Here is a 23,501-nt window from a genome sequence, read left to right on the forward strand (position 1 = left end):
TTGCAAGAAAGAGCATAATTTTCTAAATTTCAAATTTTGAAGAAGCATTAATAAATTTAAAATAGTTATGTCAATCATAAGACATTTAAATGTTAAAATATGACAAATCCGAGATCTATTTCGCCAAAAGTATGAGTAAAAATGCAAAGGCAGTCACACCTTTAACAATCAGTTTGCTACTGCATTCATCGGTTCCTGCTATATTTGATACTCTGCAAGTATAAATTCCACAATCAGAGTTTTCTAGTTGATTAATTTCCAAAGATGAGGTGTTATCTTGCTGTGATAGTTTATATTTATTACTATCCATGATCTCCTTTTCATCTTTATGCCAAAGAATGGTCATTGGAACAGAGCCAGATACTTTGCACTCCATGGTCACAGAAGACCCAAGTGCAATGCCCATGTCCTTCAATTTTTTTGTAAATGTTGGAGCAATCAATTGATCTGTACAATATAGAACACAACTTGTAAGCTTGAGATGCAAAAGTTAACCTAAAAGAGCAAAGTTGCTTTGATTACTGTATTCTATTTTTCACATACAAATAGAAATACTAACCTAATACAGCCAAGGAAGCTTTGCAGCTGTCAACTCCAAATTCATTCTGGACCTCAAAGGTATATTCACCACTATTCGGCTTCTCTACTGACTGAATCTTTAGGCTAGCCACATTATTTTCAAAGCTCAATTTACATTTTCTGCTGGATGTGAGCTCCGTTCCATCTTTAAACCATTTAACATTTAGATCTGGTGTGCCTGCCACAGTACATTCCAAAACTGCTGGATTTTGTACAGTTATGTTGCATGATTTTGTTCTCTCAACAATTTTTGCAGGTTCTGTTAAGATAAAATATTATGCTAAGTGATGACAGTACTTTTAATATTTTAATCCTGTCTTCTATGATAAATAAATTTGAAGAGAAATAAAAAAATATTTACACATCAACCAATTATATTTGTTAATATTCCTGACCAACCTGTTACTAACAATGTGGCATAGGATTTCTCAATCCCTGCATCATTTTTGGCCTGGCAGATGTATTTCCCACCATCTTTTGCTTCAACTGCTGCAATTTTCAGCATTGCAAGATTTTTTTCAAAGGAAATTGATATATTTTCATCTTCTTTGATATCAACATTATTTTTCATCCAACTAATTGATAAAGGCTCTGAACCTTTTACAAGACACTGAAAACCAGTAGAATTCCCAACAAATGTTGTAACATTTTCAATCTTCTTCACAAATGATGGGGGTTCTAGTTCAAGATAAAGAGGTATACATATAAATATGAATTAAACGCCCTACCCTCTTTCAAAATTATAGTATAATGGCAAAATATGCTGCTTTATCGAACGGATCATTAAAAAAGTTTAAATTAAATTTACGTTAGCTGCTAAAATTGCAATATGCCTACAGTATTCCATTTTACTTGAAATACATTCACTAAAAATGACAAAAGATACACTACTACCACCATGTAACTAACCTTTTAAACTGATAATACAACTGCAGGAACAGCTTCCCACATCATTGCTTGCTGTGCATTTATATTCGCCAACAAGTGAGACATCCACCTTCAAAATATGAAGGCTACTTAAAACATTCTTTGTGATCAACTTGTATTTTTCACTTGGTGGAATCTTTTTATTGTCCTTGTACCACATAACGTCAAAAGGTCCTGTACCAGCCAACTCACATTCAAGAATAACACCATTGTTTCTTATAACCCCAGCAGACTGAAGTTTCCTTCTAAAACTGGGAGGTTCTATAATCACGGTAAAGAAATCAAAATTAACAAAATCACAGAAACTAACAATATACTTGCTCAAAAAAATAGCTGATGTCATTTGTTAGCAATTTGGACATTATTACAGACCTTTAATTTCAACTTCGGTGCTGCAACTGTCACTGCCTGCTTCATTTCGTATTTCACACACGTAGTGGGCACTGTCCTCTAGAATCATGTCAATAATCTCAAGAATTGCCACAAAACCATCAAATGATGTTGTATATTTGGCACTGGCAATAATTTCAGAACCATTTTTATACCACGAAACTTTGATTTCAGGTGTTCCAGTTACAATACACTCAAAACGTGCTGAGGCACCTTCCTTCATTATTGTTGAAGAATTCATTTTTTTAATGAAACTAGGGGGTTCTAGAAATCAAAATATTATAAATTAAAAAATACATATAAAGGATGTTCAATAATACTTGAAACCAATTAAACAATTATAAGTAACTGTTTAAACAGGATTCACTGCTCAAGTTACTAATTTAAGAAAATCATGTTTTAATATCACAATTAGAGCATCATTTTGTTTTTAAATGCTATTAAGGTTCCTTCAACGTTTCAGTTTAGTTTATTGTCACGTGCACCGACCGAGGTGAAAAGCTTTTGTTGTGTGCTAACCAGTCAGCAGAAAGACAATACATGATTACAATTGATCCATTTACAGTGTATAGATACATAAGGGAATAACGTTTGCCAGCAAAGTCCGATCAAGGATAGTCCGAGGGTCATCAAAGAGGTAGATAGTAGTTCAGCACTGCTCTCTGGTTGTGGAATGGTGATTCAGTTGCCTGATAACAGCTGGGAAGAAACTGTCCCTGAATCTGGAGGTGTGCGTTTTCACACTTCTATACCTTTTGTCTGATGGGAGTGGGGAGAAGAGAGAGCGGCTAGGGTGCGAAACTGAAAATGCTGCTGGCTTTGCACAGGCAGAGTGAGGTATAAATGGAGTTAATAGAAGGGAGGTTGGTTTATGTGATGGTCTTGGCTGCGTCCACAATTCACTGCAATTTCTCGGGGTCTTGGATGGAGCTGTTCCCAAACCATGCTGTGATGCATCCTGATAAAATGCTTTCTATGGTTCAACTGTTGTAGTGGGGCAGTCTAGTAAAATTTCTTCAAAACTGCCATCATTGTCACTTTAGGATTGGATAGTACAAATAAATTACAGTGGACACTGTCTAATTTGCCAGTTTTTCAAAAACTAAAGATTATCTATTAGTATTCCCCAACATTGGTATGGTGTTTCGCCTTAGTTAACAGAAAAATTTGCAGTGTGGCGTGATATAGAATAACAAGTCTAAAAATCTCAATGCTTCAAGACTCCATACCTCATTCTCTCAATAGTCAGCAGATGAATATACTACCAGTTAAGTACAGTAACCATCAAGAAAAAAAAATCTAAACATTTAAGATGGTAAAGCAAGAAAACCTGTTTTGCATATATCAAAACTGGAGAACAAAGCCATAATTGCACACCTTTAACAAGCAGGTTTACAGAACAGGTATCTGTACCAACATCGTTGCTAACTTGGCAGGTATAATCACCCGCATCCGATATTTTAGCTGAGGGCAATTCTAGGAAATATGTCGAGCCTTCATTCCAAATAGAATATGCCATACTATGCATCAATTCTCTGTCCCCTTTGAACCATTTTGTAGATAGCGGTGTGCTTCCTTTTACAACACCTCTAAATTGCACTGTAGAACCAAGTACAACATCCTGGGACATTATTTTATCTGTAAAGCTTGGGGGTTCTAAAAAAATCAATAAAAAATGTTTGATTAACTTAGGGTTATATATAAACTGGATGAAATGTTCAGACTATTGTTAACTTTATGAATTACATAGCCTTCAAAAGTGTAAGAATGATTAACAAAATTTAGAATTGGCAGATTCACTTATTTAAACACTTCACTAAGGCAGCTAATGACAAATGCAAACGCTTTTGTAATGAAAGTCAATATTTGCTTTTCATACAGATGAGAAAGAAATGCGACAAAGGAATATTTCAAACCTTTTACACTTAAGACAGCACTGCATTCATCTTTTCCTGCTGAATTTGCTGCTTTGCAAGTGTAAATTCCATCATCTGAGAAGTCTATTTCAATGATTTCTAATGAAATTGTGTTCTCTTGAAATAGCATTTTGTATTTGTTACTAGCCGATATTTCGTTGTGCTCTTTGTACCAAGTAATGCTCATTGGTATAGAACCAGAAACTTTGAATTCCATTCGCACTAAAGATCCTAAAGTACTGCTCATTTCCTTTAATTTTCTTGTTAACAATGGAGGAATTATTTGCTCTGTTCATATAAAGGGACAAATAAAAACATTAATGTCTCTGTGTCAAATATTATAACATTTGTGATAAATTCCAGTATTGTTTGATGTTTTATGAAAAAATAGCTATTAACAAGAAATAATCACTGACCTAATACAGTCATAGGAATATTGCAGCTGTTAGCTCCAAACTCATTCTGGACTTCAAAAGTATAGTCTCCACTGTCATCCATTTCAACAGATAAAAATTTTAACCTGGCTATCTTATTTGCAAAACTCAATTTATATCTTCTATTTGTTTCCAGTTGTTTTCCATTTTTGAACCATACAACATTTAATACTGGCGTACCAGCTACGGTACATTCCAAAATGGCTGGGTTTCCTGAAGTCACTGTGAGTGGCTCTGTTTTTTCTATGATATTCGCAGGTTCTGTGGAAAAATTAGATCATTTAAATCAAGAGAACTTAGTAATATTTAATCAAGGATTACTTTTGTAAGCTAATAAATTTTAGCAGAGCAAACTGTCAATAGATGGGATTCTTCACAACAAATTAGGACCAATGTAATAAAAGTACATTTTGCATGCCTGCTGAAGGTCTATTGTGTTAAATTAGGTTCAGCAATCCCAGACAAGATGCTGGCAGCATTGCGCTGATTGTACAAATTTAGCCTTAACCGGATAATCAGTTATCAATCTCATATCGAAACACACTTGAGGAATAAGAAAAAATTGCCTCTTTGATACAATGGCAGTGCTCTTTTGAAGATTTGATGATGAATGATTGGGTACCGTAGAGAATTAGAAATGAAACAATATTTTACTTATTATGATGCTGCATCCAGTGCTAGCTGCTCAACATGGAAATGTCCCATTTCCAGTTATAACATTCCCTCACTTTGTTGCGCACTATTTAAGTTTTAAGTTATAATAATTTTAGTGGTAATATAAATTCCATGAAATGCATATTATGCAGATAATACTTGTATTTATAATTTCTTACTAACCCATTACAATCAAAGTAGCAAAGCATTTTGTTGTTCCTGCATCATTCTTTGCCTGACAAATATAATTTCCACTGTGATTTTCCTCAGCATTAATGATCTGCAATGTGGCAATATTATTTTCAAAGGAAATTTTAATATTTTCATCTTCCTTGACACGTTTGTCATCTTTTTTCCAACTTGTAGTTATGGGTTCTGATCCTCTTACATGACATTGAAACACAGCTGAATTTCCAGAAAATACTGTTGCATTTTCTATTGTTTGTATGAAGGTTGGTCGCTCTAATTTAAAGAAAATATATCTTGTTATATTTAAACCATGATTGAAAAAAGTCAGTATTCCTTACTAAGTAATTGTTAATGAAATAAATAGCACGCAATATCCAAGAAACTCGAATAAGGACAGAACTGACCTTTCAAACTGACTGTAGAACTGCAAGAACAACTTCCCACATCATTTTTTACAATACACTTGTATTCGCCAACATCTGAGGTATCAGATGTTAGAATGCAAAGGCTGATTAAAGAAATGTCGGAGATCATTTTGTACTTTTTACTGCGACGAAGTTGTTTATTGTCCTTATACCACAAAATTTCAAAGGGACTTGAACCGGCCACCTCACATTCAAGAGTAACATCACTGGATTTAACTACCTCAGCAGGTTCAAGCTTCTTCACAAATGTAGGAGATTCTGAAGAGCAAACACGATAATATAGTTTACAAATCACAGGGGCCTAGGTGTAGGTTTACAAAATGATTCCTAACAACAACCATTGAAGCAAAAGTCCGAATGATTTTTATTTTAACGTGTTAGAGATAAGCACTGAACACCAATTGGATTGCAGATATATTCTGCTGCAGCTATCATTCAACATGGATTAATAAAATGTAATATGCTTGCAATTGTTTTGCTTCATACATTTCCACAACTTCAAAATAATATTTAGCCATATCAGCTTTTCCTCAGGTGCCTATGAATCAAATCTTCAATATAAATTAGTTAGGTAAGGGTGTGGATAAAAGTGCAAGAATTGGAATTTATATATCAGACAACAGGAAACGAAGATGCAGATGAATAAATATTGCTAGGAACGTAGCAATGTCATCAAGAGAATTTAAACATCTTTCTATAAAGGTACAGGAGAAGTGAGAGAGCTCCTTCTGCCCTAATAAAGAAAGTCTTGGTCTGCAAGTGAGGGCTTTCTACTTAACCAGCAGTGGTCCAGAAATTAGGTCCAGTCTTTAGGAGTCAGTTTTGAAACATTCTATTAAAATAGTTAGATATAGGTTCACAAATCAATTTGAGTCAAGCTGTTACTTTTAATGCCCATTTAAAATAGCAGAACAGTCAGTGTTTTAAATAAAGGTTCTAATTAAACAAAAAGGTGAAAAGTGACTGGAAAGACATTGACTAGTCATGGAAAATGAAAATGGGAATATTTACACACCTTTAACTGTGACCATAATGTCGCAAGATTCACTGCCGGCTTCGTTTTGGGCTTTACAAGAATAATTCCCAGTGTCATCCAAGTTTACATCAGCAATCTCTAAAATTGCCACCGAATCAACAAATGTCATTCTGCATTTTTCATCGATACTAATTTCACGATAATTTTTGAACCAAGTTATTTTGATTTCAGGTGTGCCAGTTACTTTACACTCAAAAATTGTCGTCTCTCCTTTTTTTAATATTGCTGTTGGATCTAACTTCTTAATAAAATATGGAGGCTCTGTTAAAACAAAGTTATTACAAACCATGAAACATGTTAAAATACAAAAAATAACCATTCAACATAACAAACAATTTAGACATATAAAACAAAAAAAAGAATGAAAGACAATGCACGACACAAAAGTAACATTAATAATAAAAAAATTACAAAACATATTAAACACAATATTCAAAACCATTCCGCGATGGTTAAACATGTAAAGACAAATTGCACACCTTTTACAAAGAGTCTTGCTGCACAAGTGATACTGCCAACTTTGTTGCTGACTTCACAAATATAGTCTCCTGAATCAGAAACTTTGGCTGAAAACAACTCCAGTAAACTTGTTGAGCTTTCATTTAAAATGAAACAATCAGCTCCAGACATCAATTCCCTGCCATCCTTCAGCCATTTAATAGTTACTGGTGCAGTTCCTGTGACAACACTTCTAAATTGCACTGTAGAACCAGGTAAGCTTTCCTGGGATATAGGTTTTTCTATAAAATCTGGAGGCTCTGAAAGTCAGGTAGAAAAAAAACACCATTGGTTCCCAAGAGTACATTGTATATACTGCATTGTGTGTTAAAAAAACCAAAACTAATAAAATAAGAAATTACAATAATTTGCAATCAAATTTAAGCTCTAAATATAGTCGTTTTCCTTAGAGTAAGAGGCAAAAATCAAAAAATGATTAAGTGTATAAATACAAAAAAGATATAAATTAGGCTGGAAGCAAATTTATCTTTCAAACCTGTTATATTTAAGAAAGCACTGCATTCATCATTTCCCACTGAATTGGTTGCTTTGCAAATATAAGTTCCATGATCTGAAATCTCTAGTTGATTCACTTCCAAAGTTGTTGTGTTATCTTGAGATAATATTTTGTATTTCTCATTAGTTGTTATTAAAATGCGATCTTTATACCATGAGAAGCTCATTGGAAGAGAACCAGAAGCTTTGCATTCCATTTGCATGAAAGACCCTAAAGCACTGTCCATTTTGCGTGATTTTCGTCTAAACAATGGGGGAATTAGTTGATCTGTCCAAGGTAAAATGATAAAAGCACAGCCAATCAATTCATACAGCAAATAGTTAAATTAATCATAAACTATAATGCTTTTTAAAGTTTTAAGAATTATCATGTGTATTGATATAATATATATATATATATATATATATATATATATTTTATATAGTGACTACTGAAAGCCAAAATTAATTTCAAATTTCTCACAGTAGTTGCTCTTAGACATCCCATAATTTTCAATTGGAACGTTATAACATTATCTTTATGTAAATTTGGGTTTTATGCGATTGTGATTTCCTTATTTAATAGCCATTATTTTAAATGCATTAATTATGTAGATTAGCTGACTTCCAATTGTAACTAAAATACCAACCTAATACTGTCAATGAAGCTTTACAGCTGCTCATTCCAAACTGATTCGTGACTTCAAAAGTATATTCAGCAGTGTCATCATTAGACACAGAAGGAATCTTTATGCTGACCACATTATTCTCAAAGCTGATTCTGTGTTTTCGACAAGACATCATTTCGTTACCATCTTTAAAACATTTAACATTTAGTTCTGGTGTACCAGTTACAGCACATTCCAGGTTTGCTGTATTTCCTGCCGTCACACTGATTGACTGTGCTTGTTCTGTGATTTGTGCTGGTTCTATGAGAATAAAAATCTATTTTATATATCATTAGCATTAATTTCATTTTGGTCAATGCATGGCAAAATACCCAAATTGATTTATAATAAGAGAAAAATGGAATGCAGGGAAATAACAAGCTATTAATTGCCTACTGACCTGCGACCAACAATGCGGCAAAGCACTTCTCAGTTCCTGCATCATTCTTGGCCTGGCACGTATACTTTCCAGCATGATTTTTTCCAACAGCATTTATTTGAAGAGTAGCAATATTATTCTCAAACGACAAAGTAATATTACCATTTTCTTCGATAACATCTTTATCTTTCATCCAAGTTAAATAAATAGGCTTTGAGCCTTTTACTTGACTGTGAAATATAACTGGATTGCCTGATACTGATGTTATATTTTCAATCTTCTTTATAAATCCTGGGGGTTCTAGTTTAAAATAAATAATAACATGACTAAATTGAGTTATGTCCCCTTGTCATGACAGTTAAAAAGTAATATAAATGTTTACAAATAGTTCAGCATTGAGTTTCCAAATAAATAATTAAATGATTCTGCCATCATCATAAACTTCAGAAGGAAATATTTTCTGATGAACTTGTAAAACTGACCTTTCAAACTGACTGTAGAACTGCAGGAACAACACCCCACATCATTTTGTACGATGCACTTGTATTCACCAACATCTGTGGTATCAGAATTTAGAATGCAAACACTAACTAAAGAACCGTCAGAGATCATTTTGTATTTTTTACTACGTCGAATTTGTTTATTGTCTTTATACCACATGACTTCAAAGGGAGCTGTACCAGCCACCTCACATTCAAGAGAAATATCACTGGATTTAACTATCTCAGTGGATTGAAGTTTTCGTCTAAAGCTTGGTGGTTCTAAAAAGTAATCACAATAAAAAACATCTCAATGAATCAAGATACTATCAGTACCCCTGAACAAGAAAGTAAAGAATTTATTGTCTCACTGAATAAAATACATTATTACAGACCTTTAACTTCAACTTCAGTGCTGCAGCTCTCACTACCAGCTTCATTTTGTGCCTCACAGATGTAGCACGCACTGTCGTCCAGAATCACATCAATCATCTCAAGAACTGCCACAGCACCATCAAATGTCATCACAAACTTTTCACTGGCCACAATTTCATCGCCATTTTTGTACCAGGTAACTTTAATGTTAGGTGTGCCCCTTAAACTGCACTCAAAATGTGCTGAAACTCCTTTCTTTAGGACGGTTGGCGATTGCAGCTTTTTAATGAAGCTTGGAGGTTCTAAAAGCCAAAATATTATAAATTTCAACATACATTTATACAGTAATCAAAACCAACTCAAACGAATGTGTATGCATAAATAATTGGCCATAAAACACTGATCAAATTCACCAAACCTACTCAAATTGTGCTCCCTCTTAAGTCAGGGAAACAATATTCCTTTTTTCATGTTCCCCATAACTGTATCCAGTAAAATGGTTTATTACTCAGTTTTGTGATGGGATACCAGGCTATAAGAATCCTTAAAATCTCCAGCACTGTCTTTAATTTCACCGAGGAAAATTCTCCTTTTTGTTTCCTGAAGAAAGACAGAATTCTCCACCATTAAATGGTGCTTTATCTTGCAGTTAATGGGGAAACTCCAGGACTTCCAAAAGCGTTGAGTCTGCCATCAACTGAGATTTGAATGCCACAAGGCCACCAAGCTCACTTCCTTTTTGCAAATATGCATTTATTTGGCAAAATCCAGTCAACCATCAGGAAGATAAAATGATGTTGTTGAACGTACGAGGTGACAAACACCGTCAAGAAAACAAAATAACGTAGCTAAACTTCCAAGGTAACAAAGCAGAAGAAAAACTATTTACATAACGCACAACAGAGTATAAAAGCCAAAATTGCGCACCTTTAACAAAGAGATTTGCAGAACAGTCATTTGTACCAACTTCATTGCTAACTTGGCAGGTGTAGCTACCCGCATCAGATATTTTGGCTGAGAGCAATTCTAGAAAGTATGTCGAGCCTTCATTCCAAATAGAATATGCCACACCATGCATCAATTCTCTGTCCCCTTTGAACCATTTTGTGGATAGTGGTGTGCTTCCTTTCACAACACCCCTAAATTGTACCGTAGAACCGAGTATAACTTCTTGAGACATTATTTTATCTATAAAGCTTGGGGGTTCTAAAAATCAATCAAAAAAGATTCAATTAACTCAGATTCAAATTGAAACTAGAAAATATGATCAGATTAAATTTGACTTTACAAATTAGATGCACTAATATATTCTTCAAAAGTCTAAGCGGTCTTAAAATAAAGATAGATGGTTAATTCATTTATTTAACTACTTCAATACTTTGTCAAACTATATATAGAAATGCTTTGTAAAGAATGTATTTACATTTGAGAAAGTGGGACATGTAGGAAAGCAACTATTCAAACCTTTTATACTTAAGACAGCACTGCATTCATCCTTTCCTGCTGAATTTGCTACTTTGCAAGTGTAATTTCCACCATCTGGAAAGTCTAGTTCAATGATTTCTAATGAGATTGTGTTCTCTTGAAATAGCATCTTGTATTTGTTACTAGCTGATATTTCTTTGTCCTCTTTACACCAAGTTATGTTCATTGGAATAGAACCAGAAACTTTGCTTTCCATTCGGACAAAATACCCTAAAGTACTGCCCACGTCCTTTAATTTTCTTGTAAACAACGGAGGAATTATTTGTTCTGCTCAACATAAAGGAAAAAAATGATTTAAAAAAATGATGTACTTCTAATTTTGCAATGCACTATGGCAATCAAAAGCGAAAAGAGACAAAACATCAACACAAGTTGCATACTGACCTATCACAGTCAAAGAAATATTACATTTGTTGGCTCCAAACTCATTATGGACTTCGAAAGTATAGTCTCCGCTGTCGTTTATGCCAACAGACAACAGTTTTAGACAGGCCACCTTATTCACAAAACTCAATCTATATCTTCTATTTGTTTCTAACTGCTTTCCATTGTTGAACCATGCAACATTTAATACTGGTGTTCCGGCTACTGTACATTCCAGAATAGCTGGATTTCCTGCAGTTACTGTGAGATGTTCAGTTTTTTCTATGATATTTGCAGGTTCTGTGGGAAAAATATATTATTTACATCATAAATTAAGCAATATTTATGCAAGATTGATATGTTATGATAATAAATTTTGTGGAGAATAGTGGATTTGTACGTTTCTTGAAGGTTCAAATCTTCAAATCTAGATAATACTACGATAATAAATGTTTCTACTACATGCTGACAGAATGTGTTCCTTGTAATAAGTTCAGCATACAGTGCCTCACAAAACAGATATTATGGGGAAATTAATAAAATAACAAACTATTATATTGGAAGCACTTTTACTAAGATTTGTCAATGGCATGTACAAGATAAGAAAGACCTACATTCCAAATATTACCAAACAACCCAGTCAATGGCTACTCAACACGGAAAATGTTCCCATTGCTAACCATAACATTACATATTTACTTTAATATTCATATAATTCATTCAAAAATTATAATAATTTTACTGTGAGAAATACTCAAATCAAAATCAATAATTTGTGGGCAATATTTATGTTTATAATTTCCTACTAACCCATTACAGCCAATGTGGCAAAGCATTTTGCTGTTCCTGCATCATTTTTTGCCTGACAAATATAATTTCCACTGTGATCTTCTTCAGCCTTGATGATCTGTAATGTGGCCATATTGTTTTCAAAAGAAATTTTAATATTATCATCCTCTTTGATACGTTTGTCATCTTTTCTCCAGCTTGTAATTATAGGAACTGAGCCTCTTACAAGACATTGAAATACAGCAGAATTTCCAGAAAATACTGTTGCATTTTCTATTGTTTGCACAAAGACTGGTCGCTCTAGTTTAAAGTAAAGAGAATATACCAGGTTATAACTTAAAATGAAACTACTAATATTTAATAATTTAAAATATTCTGCTTTAAAACATACAATATTACTACATACCAAACAACATCTAGTTAAGATTACTGAAAACTGACCTTTCAAATTGACTGCCGAGCTACTGGAACAACTTCCCACATCATTCTTTACCATGCACTTGTATTCCCCAACATCCGAGCCATCAGACGTTAGAATGCAAAGACTGACCAAAGAACTGTCAGAGATCATTTTGTATTTTCTGCTGCGCCGTATTTGTTTATTGTCCTTATACCACAAAACTTCAAAGGGAGCTGTACCAGCCACCTCACATTCAAGAATAACATCACTGGCTTTAACTACCTCAACAGGTTCAAGTTCCTTTGAAAATGTGGGAGGTTCTGAAGAGTAAACATGATATCATGATTTACGAATCACAGCCCACTTTTTTAAGTTTGCACAATGTCTCTCGTAAAAAGCCATTGGCAGCAAGAATCGCATAAATGACAAAAATAGCAATTTAATGATTTCCGGAGCAGCATGCCCATTGCAACTGCCTATGGATAAATTCTATAGCATAATACTGCTGAATCTGAGGTGATGCACCTTAGAAGGGCTAATAGAGGGCAGGACATATGGAATGAAATTAAAAGACCTGATGGGAGTACTAAAAATAGAGAGATCTCAATGTACAAATCCAAGGATCCTTGAAGTGGCATATTTGATACTTGGCTTTATTAACTAGGACATGTGATACAAGAGCAGAGATATTTTGGTGGAACTGGTTAGTCCCCAGCCAGAGCAAAAGCACAGTTCTGGTGCGCTGCTGTCTAAGGGATATGATTGCATGGGGGATGGTGCAGAGAAGATTAACAGAGATGTTGTTTTGGATGGAGTGTTTCAGTTATGAGGACATCGAAAAGATTGATTTTTTTCTCTTCCTTGGAGCAAAAGAGGCTGAGAACGTGGGGGTTGATAATGATGTTCAATGTTACGACGGGCATGGATCGGATAAATAGTAGGACATTTACAACAACAGAGCATAGATTTTGGGTAAAGAATAAGATATTTAGATGAGACCTGAGGAAGACATTTTCAACCAGAGTAGGTGGAACCTGGCTGAGTGGAGCCAAGTACTCCCACTCATTGTACTGTATCTAGATTACCTAAAGACCAAGTGCTGTTAAATGGGATTATATTGATAGATGGAATTGGCAGTGAAATTGGCATTGAAGCACCTGCTTTATGGTTCTATGGCTAATTTTTAAACCAAATGAGGAAAAGGAACTCCTTCTGGCTTCCAAAGAAACTCTGAGCCTCAAAAGTTCATGGATGGGATACCCATAACTCTCCAAATACACCAGAGCATCCAACTATGTATAGTTTCTTTGTATATCACCGTCTATATCTCTAGTTTCCTTTTCCCGTGATTCTCATTCCGAAGAAGGGTCTCGACCCGAAAAGTCACCTATTCCTTTTCTCCAGAGATGATGCCTGACTCGCTGAGTTACTCCAGCATTTTGGGTCTATCTTAGGTTTACCAGAATGATGCTTGGATTTGAGGGTTTCAGCTGCAAGGAGAGGTTTTGTGTCTAACTTTGGTGAATCATCTAAAGGTCTTGAAATTCAGTGATGTATTCAAGAGAGAGTTGGATATAGCTCTTAGGCCTAATGGAATCAAGGGATATGGGGAGATAGCAGGAACAGGGTACTGAATATGGATGATCAGCCATGATTAGAAAAGAATGGCGGTGCTGATTCAAAGAGTCAAATGGCCTACTCCTGCACCTATTTTCTATGTTTCTAACCAAGAAGCCTGGACTGCTTCAGCCAGCATCCAACTGATCAATCAAATCATTTTTTACCATTATAGAAAATATTCATATCATATTTTATGGATCCATCGGAATCAAAAACAAGCAACAATTAGATGATAAATATACCAATCAAAAATTTATATGATTCAGCTCCTTATGTCAAGGTTCTCATTATTCCTTAATTAAATGTTTTTGCAATATGACTGGAAAAAGATGATAAACCAATGATATAACATATAACTGAGAATTTTCACACACCTTTAACTGTGACTGCAATGTCACAAGATTCACTGCCAGCTTCATTTTGGGCTTTACAGGAATAATTCCCTGTGTCATCCAGGTATACATCAACAATTTCTAAGAATGCCACAGAATCAACAAATGACATTTTATATTTTTCATTGAAACTAATTTCATGTTGATTCTTGAACCAAGTGACTTTAATTTCAGCTGTGCCAGTTATTTTACACTCAAAACTTGCTGTATCTCCTTTTTTAAATATTGCCGTTGGTTCTAACTTCATAATAAAATATGGAGGCTCTGTAGAAAACAACGTTGTAAATTTAACTATACATACAAGTGTCCAAAATGATTCCATTCAACATAAAGAATACCACGTGGACAATACAAAAAGAACAATAGAAAACACAAACAAAAGAACAAAAGAAAGCACAAAAAATAACAATAAAAATAACAAAGAGAAAATTATATAACAAATCAAAACGTTTATGCACACAAATGTAAACATTCCACAATGGTGAAACAAGCACAGATAAATTGCACACCTTTGATAAAGAGTCTTGCTGCACAAGTGACACTGCCAACTCTGTTGCTGATTTCACAAATATAGTCACCCGAATCAGAAACTTTGGCTGAAAACAACTCAAGTGAACTGGTTGAGCCTTCACTTAAAATGAAACAATCAGCTCCAGACATCAGTTCCCTGCCATCCTTCAGCCATTTTATAGTTATTGGAGCTGTTCCTTTCACAACACTTCTAAACCACACCGTGGAACCAGGTAAGCTTTCCTGAGACATAGGTTTTTCTATAAAACCTGGAGGCTCTGAAAGTCAGGTAAAAAAAAAACACCATTGCAATTTTATGAAGAAAAGTTAAAGGTCAGATCTAAAATTAATTAAAATAAACTGCAAGCAATTTTAAATGCTTTGCATGTTAATTTTTTTTGCTATGGCAGCAAGCAAACATCAAAAAATGTAAATCCGTATAAATATGAATAAGATATAAACTGAGCTGAAAGTAAATTCAACTTTCAAACCTGTTATATTTAAGAAACCACTGCATTCATCACTTCCAACTGAATTATTTGCTTTGCAAATATAAGTTCCACGATCTGAAATCTCTAGTTGATCAAATTCCAAAGTTGTTGTGTTATCTTGACATAATATTTTGTATTTTTCACTAGATGTTATTAATTTGAAATCCTTATACCAAGAAAGGACCATTGGAAGAGAACCAGAAACTTTGCATTCCATTTGCACGGACGATCCTAAAACAATGTCCATTTTCCGTAATTTTCGAGTGAACACTGGAGGAATTAGTTGATCTGTCCAAGATACCAAAAACACAGCTGATCAACTCAAAGAGCAAATGCTTTAAATTAATTAAATTATTTGTTTTTTTGTTCCTAGTAAGAAACTTTTGTATGTATTAGCATGTTTCAATAACATAACTCAAATAAAATCCCAAAACAGCTGATGTTCATTATCCCATTGTTATGGAACATGGAAATTGCAATCATCAATGACCATCCTCATTGCTAACTGCCATACAACATTTTGGATTTGTTTATTGGATTTCCCACACAAGAGTATTCAGCTCATTCCCTCATGGCGACACTCTCCATGACAGCAAATCTAAATCGGTGATGCAATGGGACTGCATTAGAGAGTGGAACCAAATAGCCATACCCACTGAAAAGCTTGAAAAAAATTGACAACTTATTAAGTGCCAATTGCAAAACACTCTTGCTGAATGATGCTGAGATACAAAAAAAATCAGAAATATTTTTTAAAAAATTATTGAAAAATTATTGAAAAGCTTTTCAAACATTAAAACTGTTAAATATTTTTTTAATAAATGTTTTTAAAGTTTAAAGAATGAATCTGCCTATAATATTCAAATAGATTCCAATATATCAATTACCTCAAATACCTCACTCCTTCAATATTTCTCTATTGAAATTGTTGAAGGGAATATTGAATTTCCCTTCAATAATTTCAATGGAGAAACATTACCTGTGTCTCCAGGCATATATTCAATTTAAAAACAACTTTGAATTGCTGACTCCAAACATGAGGACTTGCATCTCTGTGTGGAAATCGCTATGTTGGCAATAGTTATTATCGAGGTGACTCTAATATTTCTCTGCAGATGTGCGCTATTACAAAGACCATGGCGATCAATAAACCGTATGAAGACAAAAGAGCTTGCAGATGCTGGAATCTGGAGCAACATTGGGTATTTTTCGTGAGTACCCAGCTGAGAAGCTCCGACCTTGACAGTGCTTGAACGAGTTACTATCCAAGGATACCAGTGTATTAGCCTTATTGCCTGGAGAATTGCGAAACCTAACCAGCATACTCGATTCAGCAAGAATCTGTTATATAGTGTTTCCAAAAAAATCTACAGCCTTTATATTTGCCGATGGTCAATGTGAACACAATTTCATTAGTTTTAAGCAAAATTTCAATTGGCACTAGATTATTTAAATTAGTCAAATTCAAATAGCAAATAAAACACTAACCTAATACTGTCAATGAAGCTTTACAGCTGCTCATTCCAAACTGATTCTTGACTTCAAAAGTATATTCACCAGTGTCATCATTAGAAACAGAAAGAATCTTCAGGCCGATCACGTTATGATCAAAGCTGATTTTGTGTTTTCTGCTAGACACCATTTCATTGCCATCCTTAAAACATTTAACATTTAGTTCTGGTGTACCAGTTACAGTACATTCCAGGTTTGCTGTATTTCCTGCCGTCACACTGAGTGACTGTGCTTGTTCAGTGATTTTTGCTGGTTCTATGAGGAAAAATAAATCTCTTCAATATGTTACTAAAATTAATTTTACTTTAGTTGATGCATCGTAAAATAATCTGAACTCTAACACTGATTAAAATGGAAGCTAACCAATATCCCACTGACCTGCTACTAACAATGCAGCCAAGCACTTCTCAGTTCCTGCGTCATTCTTGATCTGGCACGTATACTTTCCAGCATGATTTTCCCCAACAGCATTTATTTGAAGAGCAGCAATATTATTCTCAAAGGACATAGTAATATTACCATCTTCTTGGATAATACTTCTATCTTTCATCCAAGTTATGTAAATAGGCTTTGAGCCTTTTACTTGACATTGGAATACAACTGAATTGCCTGACAATACGGTTATATTTTCAATCTTCTTTATAAATCCTGGGGGTTCTAATTTAAAACAAAGGATTATAAAACATGAATTTTCATTTCGGCTTTTCATTATGGTGTTGAAATGTTTTAATATAATAGGAAGAATTCCTTCAAAAATAATTGAGCACTGGATTTAAATAGAAGAAAAATACATTTCCACAAATACAATAACTAACCTTTCATACTGACTGTAGAATTGCATGAGCAACTTCCCACATCATTTTTTACTGTACATTTGTATTCAGCAACATCTGAGATATCAGGTGTTAAAATGCAAAGACTGGCTAATGAATTGTCAAAGAACATTTTATACTTTTTGCTGCGTCGAATTTGTTTATTGGCCTTATACCACAAAACATCAAAGGGAGCTGTACCAGTCACCTCACATTCAAGAGTAATATCACGAGCTTTAGTTATCTCAACAGATTCAAGTTTCTTTACAAATGAAGGAGGTTCTGAAGAGTAAAAGATAACAGTGTGGCTTAGAAAACAATCAAATGGCAAAGAGTTCAATTTCTCTTTAAAATGTTGTTTTACACACCTTTAACCTGAATCACAATATTGCAGCTGTTAACACCAGCTTCATTCTGTGCTTCACATGAGTAATCTCCACTATCTTCCTCCTTTACATCAGCAATCTCAAGAACTGCCAATGAGTTTTGGAATGATATTGAATATTTATCACTGGTTCTAATATCTTGGTTATTTCTATACCATGTTACTGTGATTTCAGGTGAACCAGTAATTTTGCACTCAAAATGTGCAAATTCTCCTTGCTTCAGTGTTGATGAAGAAGATAATTTTGTAACAAAGGTCGGAGGCTCTGAGAAATGAAAGGTAGTACACTTGAATAATGGAACTACAAAGTCAAATAAAGTAGACAAAGGACATGGAATCACCTTCTGGTACACTCATCTTTGAGTGTAAGAAACCTAAGGATCAATAACAGCGTTAAAAATGTAACACAGAACTTATTTAGTAATGAAATTAACAAAAATTGCAAACCTTTGATGAATACATTTGCAGTACTAATGACTGAACCAGCTTCATTGGTGAGTTGACAGTTGTAAACACCAGCATCAGTAATTTTGGTAGAAATTAGCTCAAGGAAGTGTGTTGTTTCTTCATTCCAGATAGAACATCTTGTGCCAGGTTTCAATTCCCTATTATCCTTAAACCACTTAACAAATAGTGGAAGAGTTCCTTTCACAATGCTTTTAAACTGTAGTGTAGAACCAAGCACAATCTCTTGGGACACTGGTTTTTCTATAAAGATCGGTGGTTCTAAAAGTCATTTGAGAAAAATGTTATTTAGTAAGATCAACAGGAGTAAAAATACTAATACTTCTAAAATTCATTATACTACTCTAACACTTTGTTACTGAACACATAGTCAAAATATTTTAGGAAGTTGAAATATGTATAATTTATCTGTATTGAAAAGAAAACAATGAAACGGACAATATCGGGAGAAATATCACAGATCTGATTCCCCACCCAAGTTTCACTGCATATCTATACTAATTTGTCTGGATGTGGAAAACATAACTTGCTGGCCTGATTGCATCCCAGACTCCCCTGGCATGGTCTGTCTGGGTGATAGCAAAGCCTCCAATGATTCATGAAAAAGTAGCAAAAGCCCACTTTACAGCTCTGCCATCAGTAAAAGTCGTGAATGACTAAATAGTTTTGAGCTGTTTAGAGAAATATTAAAATAAATACATTTAAAAAATAAATTTAAAGATTTCGGGGAGATATTAAAAGTATTAAGTCAACATTAAGTAATCAAGTAACTCAGCCAATTTGCCTTCTAATACAAAGGCTTTCAAAGCCCATTGAAATCAACAGAGCCTTAGCTCCTGTGTTTATATGGAGTCCAGAGCAGAGTGAACCATCACATTTGGATTTACGGCCATTTAAACAGATAAATGCAGTGATTCTGGGCCTCTGCTTTTAGCCAGCAAGTTTCAGCCTATTTTAACCAAAAAAAATAGCACAGAAGTTGATTCAAATAAGGGTATCCTCAAACCTTTTACAGTTAGAAATCCACTGCATTTACTACTTCCAGCAGCATTTGTGGCTTTGCAAGAGTAATTTCCACCATCAGTAATTTCAAGTTCTTTGATCTCCAAAAATGCAGTATTTTCTTCAAATGAAATGTTATATTTGTGACTAGTCATTATTTCTGTGATATCTTTATACCAAGATATGCTGATTGGAAGAGAACCAGATACTTTGCACTCCATGTGCATTAAGGATCCCAAATTAGTATCCATTTTCTTTAAACTTTTTGTAAAAGATGGAGCAATTATCCGATCTGTATAACACAGAACAAAAGAAAAATCTTGAAACATCCATTGTAAGATTTTTGATTTATCCTCCCTGTCAGAAACTGGATGGAAATAGAATTAAAATGTAAGAGATGGAAGTGCGATCACTTCTTACGTCTACTGCAGAGCAGAAGGTGTGTCAACTAATGTAATGTATTTTCTGATCTCATGATTCACTGGTAATTCAATGTAATACCATAAGCTATTGAGCAGGAGATGCAGTAAACATGCTCCACTCAATTGCACTTGAATGATGAGCACAATTGTAACAGTACTGATCATTATATACACAGTAAACCTTCGTTGGAACAGACCATCGGAAGGGGGGGGATATAGTCCATTATTGCCAATTCTCTGTTATAATCGAGTAAGATGTTATAATTATATGTGGTTGAAACAAAGAACTGCAGATGTTGGTTAATACACAAAAGAACACAAAGTGCTGGAGTAACTCAGCAGGTCAGGCAGCTTCGCTGGAGAACAGATAGGTGATATCAAGACCCTTCTTCAGACTGATTCGGTCTGCTGAGTTACTCCAACACTTTGTGTCACTCCACCTTAAAACTAGGTGCTGATACCACTATTCTGCACCAGCCAGCCCTTCTTCACCGGTTCATGCGGCCATTGTTGCGGCTCATGTTGTAGCCCCTGGGGCAAGCTCTCTCTTCAGGCTGCAGCCAATGACAATAAAAACTCAGTAAATGCTGCTAATGTGGAGTATGTCAGCAACTCCAAGGGAGGAGGAGAGGAGGTCCTGGGGGGGGGGGGGGGGGGTTGAGGCAGCAGCGGCGGGGGGGGGGGGGGGTATGGAGGCCAAGTAGACAGAGCGATGGGAGAAGGAAGCAGCGGTTGTGCAGGGAACGGACAAAGCCAACGCCAAATGGAAGAAGCAGCAGCAGTTGAGAGGGGAGTGAGCCCCATGGTGAACGAGCGCATCCTGTAGGTGGCGGCGGACTGAAGAAAGCACTGTTTCCAGGGCTACACAAGCCGCAACAACAGCTGTATCACCCGGACCACGCGGTGAGCGAAGAAGGGCTTGCAAGTCGGACGGGGACCCTCGTAAACCTGTGCTCTTAGCGGCTGGGTAAACGGTGCGAGTCAGGGGTCTGTCTACTATAACCGAAAACCGTTAAAAAGAGGGTTTACTGTAGAACATTTTGTGTGCATTCAGAAGACAATATAAGTTGAATACATAACTTTGATTTAAAAGTATTTAAAGTATAATCTTCTTAGACTATATAAAAATTATACTGAACCCTTTCAGCTGCTATTATAAAATGTACTATCAATGATTTCAACACATAGAAAATCACCAACCTAGCACTGTCAATGAAGTTGTGCAATTGCTGTGTCCGAACTCATTCTGTACTTCAAAAGCATATTCCCCACTATCATCCTTATCAACAGACTGTATCTTGAGGACTGCCACCTTATTCACGAAAGTCACTTTATATTTCCTGCTGGATGTCAATTCCTTTTGATTCTTGAACCATCTAACTTTCAGTTCTGGAGTACCAGCAACAACACATTCCAAGATTGCCATTGTTCCTGAGGTTACATTTGAAGGCTCAGGTTTCTCTACAATTTGTGCAGGTTCTGCAAGAAAAACCATACGTTCTCAATTGACGACGTAAAAAAATCATTTATCTCTTGCACTCATCATACATGACTGAAATTTACAAAGGTCAAGTGCATCATACCAACCTGTTACTGACAAAGTTGCAAAACACTTCTCAGTTCCTGCATCATTCGCAGCCTGACATGTGTACTTTCCACTATGATTTGATTCAATAGAAGCAATGTGCAGTACGGCAATACTGTTCTCAAAAGATATCTTAATATTTTCATCTTCTCTGATTTCATCTTTGTCCTTCATCCATGTGACATATATGGGAGTTGAGCCTCCTATTTGGCTGTTAAAACTGGCTGAATTTCCAGACAATGTGGTGACGTTTTCAATCCCTTTCACAAAGGAGGGTGGTTCTGATTTAGAGTTAAGAATTGTGTTAATTCGATGTAAGAATCAGACTCTCAGCAACTTAGCCATAAAATCAAGTGGCAATGAAATCCCAAATGGAATTATTAAAAATATGAAAAAACAAAATGGCTGGCATTTAATAACTGACCTTTTAATCTGACTACAGCAGCACAAGTACAACTTCCGACGTCATTTGTTGCTTCACACTGGTATTCACCAGCATCTGAATTATCAACTTTCTGAATAAAAAGACTAGTTAAAGATTTTCCAGTCGTCATCTTGAATTTTATACTTGACTGAATTTGCTTTTTGTCCTTATACCAAGTCACATCAAATGGACTTGTACCAGCAATTTCACATTCAAGACTGATGTCATTTCCTTTCACTACCTCAATAGGTTGCAGTTTCTTGCTAAAAGAAGGTGGTTCTTTTTATTAAAAAAAAGAAAGGAAAAGAATTAAGATACCTGAGCAGATAATACATATCACTGGAAAATAAGTTTTCAAAATCTATCATTATATTTTATGATCACACACCTTTAACAGTAACTGTAACATTGCAGTTGTCAAAGCCAGCTTCATTCTCTGCTCTACAGGTGTAATATCCACTGTCTTCCACACTGACATTATTAAGTTCAAGAACTGATTTTGAATCAACAAAGGACATCCTGAATTTGTCACTTGGGAGAATTTCACTTTCTTGCTTGTACCAATTTACTTTAATCTCAGGTGTACCAGTTATGGTACACTCTAGAGATGTTGAATTTCCTTTTTTCAATAATGTTGTACGATCTGGTTTCTTAATGAAGCTTGGAGGCTCTATAACCCAAAATGCAATGAAATTAATGCAAAAATAAAACAAAAGATTTTATGTAAACTCAATAAATACGTTGGAATAATATAGTTGATTAGCATGACAAACGCAATATCATAAAGATCATGAAGAAAATGTGTCATCTGTCATTAATTTATGATTTACATTTTAAACATGAAATGCAAGGCCACTGAAAATTCACAAGCTAAAAATGGTTTGGAAAGTCATTTTCATTCAAATAGGATGAATGGCATCTTTATAAAAAGATCAATAGCTCATTTGAATTTTTTTTTAAGTTTAAAAAAGCATTATTTAAAAATAACGGGAGTCTTTTAGGCTGTAATTCAGACTATCTGCTTGATTCTGTCTTCTCATTTACCTCTAGGCCTATCCATCCATACTAAAATCTTAGCTTTGTGCCTAATCTCCACAAATTGACTATAATTCTTCTCATGGGGTTTTTTTCATATTTTTATTATATCATAAGTTCCTTAACAATAACATTTTTTTTCCATTATAAATGCTATTTTGATACTGCAATCCATCCACTGGTTCATAGAGTCATGCAGCGTGGAAACAGGCCCTTCAGCCCAACTTGCTCATGCCGACCAACATGTCCCATCTACACTAGTCCCACCTGGCTACATTTGGCCCAAATCCCTCTAAACCTATCCTATCTGTGTACCTGTCTAAATGTCTTAAACGTTGCAATAGTACCTGCTTCAACTACAGCTC

The 23,501-nt window shown here is 34.9% G+C and overlaps 1 protein-coding gene across 1 annotated transcript in view; it reads right to left on the minus strand.

Moving 5' to 3' along the window:
* ttn.2 (titin, tandem duplicate 2) overlaps positions 1-23,501 on the minus strand; it is a 314,983-nt gene that overhangs the window by 200,142 nt on the left and 91,340 nt on the right. Inside the window, exons 56-90 of the mRNA XM_078404016.1 lie at positions 22,490-22,771; positions 22,102-22,380; positions 21,680-21,958; positions 21,293-21,571; positions 19,675-19,962; positions 18,651-18,929; positions 18,187-18,468; positions 17,822-18,100; positions 17,385-17,663; positions 16,983-17,261; positions 15,495-15,782; positions 15,003-15,281; positions 14,476-14,757; positions 12,523-12,801; positions 12,103-12,381; positions 11,314-11,592; positions 10,909-11,196; positions 10,372-10,650; positions 9,465-9,746; positions 9,073-9,351; positions 8,612-8,890; positions 8,194-8,472; positions 7,545-7,832; positions 7,030-7,308; positions 6,530-6,811; positions 5,494-5,772; positions 5,084-5,362; positions 4,229-4,507; positions 3,813-4,100; positions 3,274-3,552; positions 1,879-2,160; positions 1,489-1,767; positions 979-1,257; positions 560-838; positions 160-447 (exon numbers count right to left, since the gene is read on the minus strand). Of these exons, the coding sequence (XP_078260142.1) occupies positions 160-447; positions 560-838; positions 979-1,257; positions 1,489-1,767; positions 1,879-2,160; positions 3,274-3,552; positions 3,813-4,100; positions 4,229-4,507; positions 5,084-5,362; positions 5,494-5,772; positions 6,530-6,811; positions 7,030-7,308; positions 7,545-7,832; positions 8,194-8,472; positions 8,612-8,890; positions 9,073-9,351; positions 9,465-9,746; positions 10,372-10,650; positions 10,909-11,196; positions 11,314-11,592; positions 12,103-12,381; positions 12,523-12,801; positions 14,476-14,757; positions 15,003-15,281; positions 15,495-15,782; positions 16,983-17,261; positions 17,385-17,663; positions 17,822-18,100; positions 18,187-18,468; positions 18,651-18,929; positions 19,675-19,962; positions 21,293-21,571; positions 21,680-21,958; positions 22,102-22,380; positions 22,490-22,771 (9,837 nt within the window). The remainder of the gene's footprint in view (positions 1-159; positions 448-559; positions 839-978; positions 1,258-1,488; positions 1,768-1,878; positions 2,161-3,273; positions 3,553-3,812; positions 4,101-4,228; positions 4,508-5,083; positions 5,363-5,493; positions 5,773-6,529; positions 6,812-7,029; positions 7,309-7,544; positions 7,833-8,193; positions 8,473-8,611; positions 8,891-9,072; positions 9,352-9,464; positions 9,747-10,371; positions 10,651-10,908; positions 11,197-11,313; positions 11,593-12,102; positions 12,382-12,522; positions 12,802-14,475; positions 14,758-15,002; positions 15,282-15,494; positions 15,783-16,982; positions 17,262-17,384; positions 17,664-17,821; positions 18,101-18,186; positions 18,469-18,650; positions 18,930-19,674; positions 19,963-21,292; positions 21,572-21,679; positions 21,959-22,101; positions 22,381-22,489; positions 22,772-23,501) is intronic.

Source organism: Rhinoraja longicauda, chromosome 8 (genome assembly GCF_053455715.1).
Source record: "Rhinoraja longicauda isolate Sanriku21f chromosome 8, sRhiLon1.1, whole genome shotgun sequence".
Taxonomy (NCBI): Eukaryota; Metazoa; Chordata; class Chondrichthyes; order Rajiformes; family Arhynchobatidae; genus Rhinoraja; species Rhinoraja longicauda.